General features: G+C 44.5%; 1 protein-coding gene and 1 pseudogene across 1 annotated transcript in view; one reads left to right on the top strand and one right to left on the bottom strand.

Annotated features, from left to right (window-relative positions):
• LOC105537262 overlaps positions 1-1,772 on the bottom strand; it is a 4,840-nt pseudogene extending 3,068 nt beyond the window's left edge.
• The window catches only part of RFWD3 (ring finger and WD repeat domain 3), a 49,189-nt gene that overhangs the window by 1,299 nt on the left and 43,532 nt on the right, over positions 1-4,358 (top strand). Inside the window, exon 2 of the mRNA XM_011976792.1 lies at positions 2,844-3,363. Within this exon, the coding sequence (XP_011832182.1) occupies positions 2,846-3,363 (518 nt within the window). The 5' untranslated portion in view covers positions 2,844-2,845. The remainder of the gene's footprint in view (positions 1-2,843; positions 3,364-4,358) is intronic.

Genomic DNA, 4,358 nt, shown 5'->3' with positions numbered 1-4,358 from the left:
TCATTCTGTCGCCCATGCTGGAGTGCAATGGCCCGGTCTCAGCTCACTGTAACCTCTGCCTCCCGGGTTCAAGCGATTCTCCTGCCTCAGCCCCCCAAGTAGCTGGGATTACAGGAATGCGCCACCACACCTGGGTGATTTTTGCATTTTTAGTGGAGACGAGGTTTCACCATATTGGCCAGGCCGGTCTGGGACTCCGACCTCAAGTGGTCCGCCCTCGGCCTCCCAAAGTGCTGGGATTACAGGTGTGAGCCACCGCACCTGACCTGTTCTATTTTTCTTTTTCGGTAGAAATGGGAATTTCACTGTGTTGCCCAAGCTGGTCTCGAACACCGGAGCGTAAGCGATCCATCCGCCTGGGCATCCCAATATCCAGGGATCACAGGCGTGACCCTCCGCGCTGGCCAGAGCAAAGATTTGAACCGAGGTTGGCCCGACTTCCCCCGCCCACCTCCTCTCAACCTTTAATTGAGGGGCTTTCATCCTGCCTGTTGTGGGCATTGATTGAAACCTGAATAATAAAGATGACAAGTCTGAGGTTAACGTTTTAAACCCCGACACTCACAGCACACATAAAAAGCAGCATTTGTGTGACATGCTCAAGGTTTGGGGTGCACAGGCCATGGTCTCTCGCTCTAGGCACCTCCGACTGGCCTACAGTGGTTAAGAAGCTTCAGCTCCAGAACTGCACCGTTCCATAGAACTTCGTGCGACAAGGAAAATGTTCTGTATTTCTGCTGTCCAGAATGGGAGCTACCTGCCCTATGTGGGTTTCTAGCACTTGAAATGTGTCCTGCATGACAAAGGAACTTCTTTCTTTCTTTCTTTTGAAACAGAGTTTTACTCTGTCTCCCGGGCTGGAGTGCAGTGGTGTAATCTCGCTGTAACCTCCACCCTCCAGGTTCAAGGGATTCTCCTGCCTCAGCCTCCCGAGTAGCTGGGACCACAGGTGCACACCATCACGCCCGACTAGTTGTATTTTTTGTAGAGACGCGATTTTGCCATGTTGCCCAGGCTGGTCTCCAACTCCTGGTCTCAAGCTACCTGCCTCAGCCTCCCGAAGTGCTGGGATTATAGGTATGAGCCCCAGCTCCTGGCCGAACTTGATTTTTATTTAATTTAAATAACCATATGGGAGTAGACAGTGCGGCGGCCATTTAGATTCTGCTCTTTTTAGTCTGTTTCTACCCTTTGTCTTCCTGAAGGCTGAGTTGCTTAATGTCTCTTAAGTACATCTACGCAAGTAACTTGGGTCTTATGTTGTGACACACACAATTCTTGGGAGACTGTCTTTGTACCCTAGAAACATATTAAAAGCTTTTAGTTAGCCAGCTGCAGTGGCTCACTCCTGTAATCCCAGTACTTTGGGAGGCTGAGGCAGGAGGGTTGCTTGAGCTGAGGAGTTCAAGACCAGGCTGGGCAACGTGGGAAACCCCATCTATACAAAAAATGTTTAAAACTTAAAGTATCTCACATCGTTCAGTTTGCAGACTTTCTTTCCCATTTATTTTCACTACTGCGCCACTCTCCATCCTGTGGAGGCCGCGCCAGGCCTGCTCTGGTGATTTTAAGAAACTTGACTGTTGGCCGGGCGCAGTGGCTCACACCTATAATCCCAGCACTTTGGGACGCCGAGGCAGGCAGATCACCAGGTAAGGGGATCGAGACCATCCTGCTAATACGGTGAAACCCTGTCTCTAACACAGAAGAAACTCCTTACCAAGGCCCGTGGGCCCTTTAATGATGGTGTCCTGTTCATCAGTCAAACCCATGCTCATCAGGGACCTATGCACTGATTTCCTTCTGAAACTTCCTTGGCTCTTTGCAGAGACAGCTTCTTTTAATCCTTCATGCCTCAGCCCAGTTTTCACTCTTTAAAAGACTACTTCCCTCAGAGTTGTGTCTTAGTTGGTCCTCCTTGTCTCCTCAACCCCGAACATCATAATCTATAATTTCTCATGTATTCGTTTATTGACATCTTACTTGCTAGAATGTTAACTCTGATACATGGTGTCTTACCTGTTTTTGCCTCTAGGGTGTCTGTCTGCATAACAGGTGCTTAATAAATACTAATTGAACCCACATTTCCTCATAAGTCAGATGAAAATAAAAGCACGTGCCTTACTTCACAAAGTAATTGAGGGGATAAGTTATACTGATATACTTTAAAAACTAGGTGGTAGAGAGGCACAGTGGCTCAGTCCTGTTGTCCTGGTGCATGAGGAGGTGAGGCCAGGCGTTCAAGACCAGTTTGGGCAACACAGGAAGCCTTCATCTATATAACAAAAAAAAAAAATTTTTTTTTAAATTTAAAAGCTAGGTGGTAGTTTTCAAAATGATGTAATGGAATTAAAGATAGGAAACATGAAAAGAACATAGGTGCTTAATATTTGTTGAATAGGCGAACATGATGGAATTAGAGATGGAAAACAAAAATAATGAAAGGGATAGGAAAAAGTTTGCTTAGCCTTTTTGGAAAAATCAGGTAAATTTCCATTTTCAGTTAGTAACTCAGTTAATTTTGTAAGTGTAAAAAATGTCCTTTCTCTGTTTACCCTTTATAGATCTTTCTATTTTGGAAGATACTACTGTGATCACAGGACTTCACATTTTCCAAGGGCAAACTGGAAAACTGGTTATAAATGCTTGTTATAGAGAAGAAAGTCCATTACCAAACACTTCTGACTTAAAATTTAAATAGTTAAAATCTTCTCTTGAAGCTCCTCAGTCTTGCTAAGAATGATATTAAGCATAAAATCAGAAAGATTAAACATGATTCTGTCACCTACATAGCATGTTTTATCTATTTTATTAATACTTTTTGCAAATAATTGTTTCCCTAGTGATGGCTCATGAAGCAATGGAATATGATCTTCAGGTACAGTTAAATCATGCTGAAGAACAGCCAGCTTCTGTTGATGTGGCCAGCAGCCAAGGGGGACCAGCCCTCCTCCAGCCTGTTCCTGCTGATGTGGTCAGCAGCCAGGGGGGACCACTGATCTTCCAGCCAGCTCCTGCTGAAGTGATTGGCAGCCAAGTGACACCACCCGTACTCCAGCCTGCTCCACAACTGTCTATTGACCTGACAGAAGTGGAGGTCTTGGGAGAAGACAATGTGGAGAACATCAATCCAAGAACTTCAGAACAACATAGACAGGCATCTGATGCTAATCACACCATCCGAGCATCTTCATTGCATTCAATGACCAACTTCATCAGTGGACTGCAGAGACTTCATGGCATGCTGGAATTCCTGAGACCTTCATCTTCAAACCACAGTGTAGGGCCAATGAGAACAAGAAGGAGGGTATCTGCTTCACGGAGGGCAAGAGCTGGAGGGTCTCAGAGGACAGACAGTGCCAGGTAAATCAATATATGGATAAGTCTGTGATCATTGCTGTACTAGGAATTATGAAACTGAGGCTCTGCCATTCAAGGACTGACAGTGTGACTTTTGGCAAGTCAGATAACTTCTGACCCCCAGTTCCTCATAAGTCAGATGGAAATAAAATTGCTTGTCTTACTTCACAAAGTAATGAGGGGATAAGTTAAATGATTGTGCCTTGAAAACTAGGTGGTAGTTTGTTGGCAATCTTTGTAGAGATTGGCTATTCTTCAGATTGTGTCTTGTACACCAAAAATTTTCTTCACTTGCAGATCTCCTCTAGTCACCCAAATTCATTATTCACTGGCATTCCACTGAGAGGCACAATTAATTAATTTTCTTTCATAGTCTTGGTTTGAACTTGCCTCTTGAAGGGCTTAGCCGTCAAGTCTTAGTAGGGTTGTTATGAAGAATAACAATTGCCTGTACCCTGTCTGTTGTTGTTTTTTGTTTGTTTGTTTGTTTTGAGACGGAGTCTCACTCTGTAGCCCAGGCTGGAGTACAGTGGCGCGATCTTGGTTCACTGCAACCTCCATCTCCCAGAGTCAAGGGATTCTCCTGCCTCAGCCTCCCGAGTAGCTGGCATTACAGACACATGGCACCACCCCCAACTAATTAAACCTGTCTGTTTTTTTAACTTCTTACTTTACTTAAAGTATTTTATTTCACATTTGGTCTTCTAAGTGTTTTCAATATGTTTAGAAATATAATTCAACTTCTAATTTGTATATGAAGGAAACTTGTACCCTGAGAGAGGGCTTTGTTCAGGGTCTCATAGCTATAGCGTAGAGGAGTTAGCATGGGTATTGGAACCTGGATCTGCCCTGTTTTCTACACAGGCAGATGGAGGAAGCTTCGATCAAATCCCTTTGTTTTCTCTTTCTTCTTCTTTTAATTATTATTATTTTTGAGACAGGGTCTCACTGTGCTGCCCAGGCTGGAGTATAGTGGTGCAATCACAGCTCACTGCAGC

This window comes from Mandrillus leucophaeus, unplaced genomic scaffold, assembly GCF_000951045.1.
Source record: "Mandrillus leucophaeus isolate KB7577 unplaced genomic scaffold, Mleu.le_1.0 Scaffold17, whole genome shotgun sequence".
Classification (NCBI taxonomy): domain Eukaryota; kingdom Metazoa; phylum Chordata; class Mammalia; order Primates; family Cercopithecidae; genus Mandrillus; species Mandrillus leucophaeus.
The sequence above is the reverse complement of the archived record's forward strand: the minus strand, read 5'-3'. Positions and strand labels throughout refer to the sequence as shown.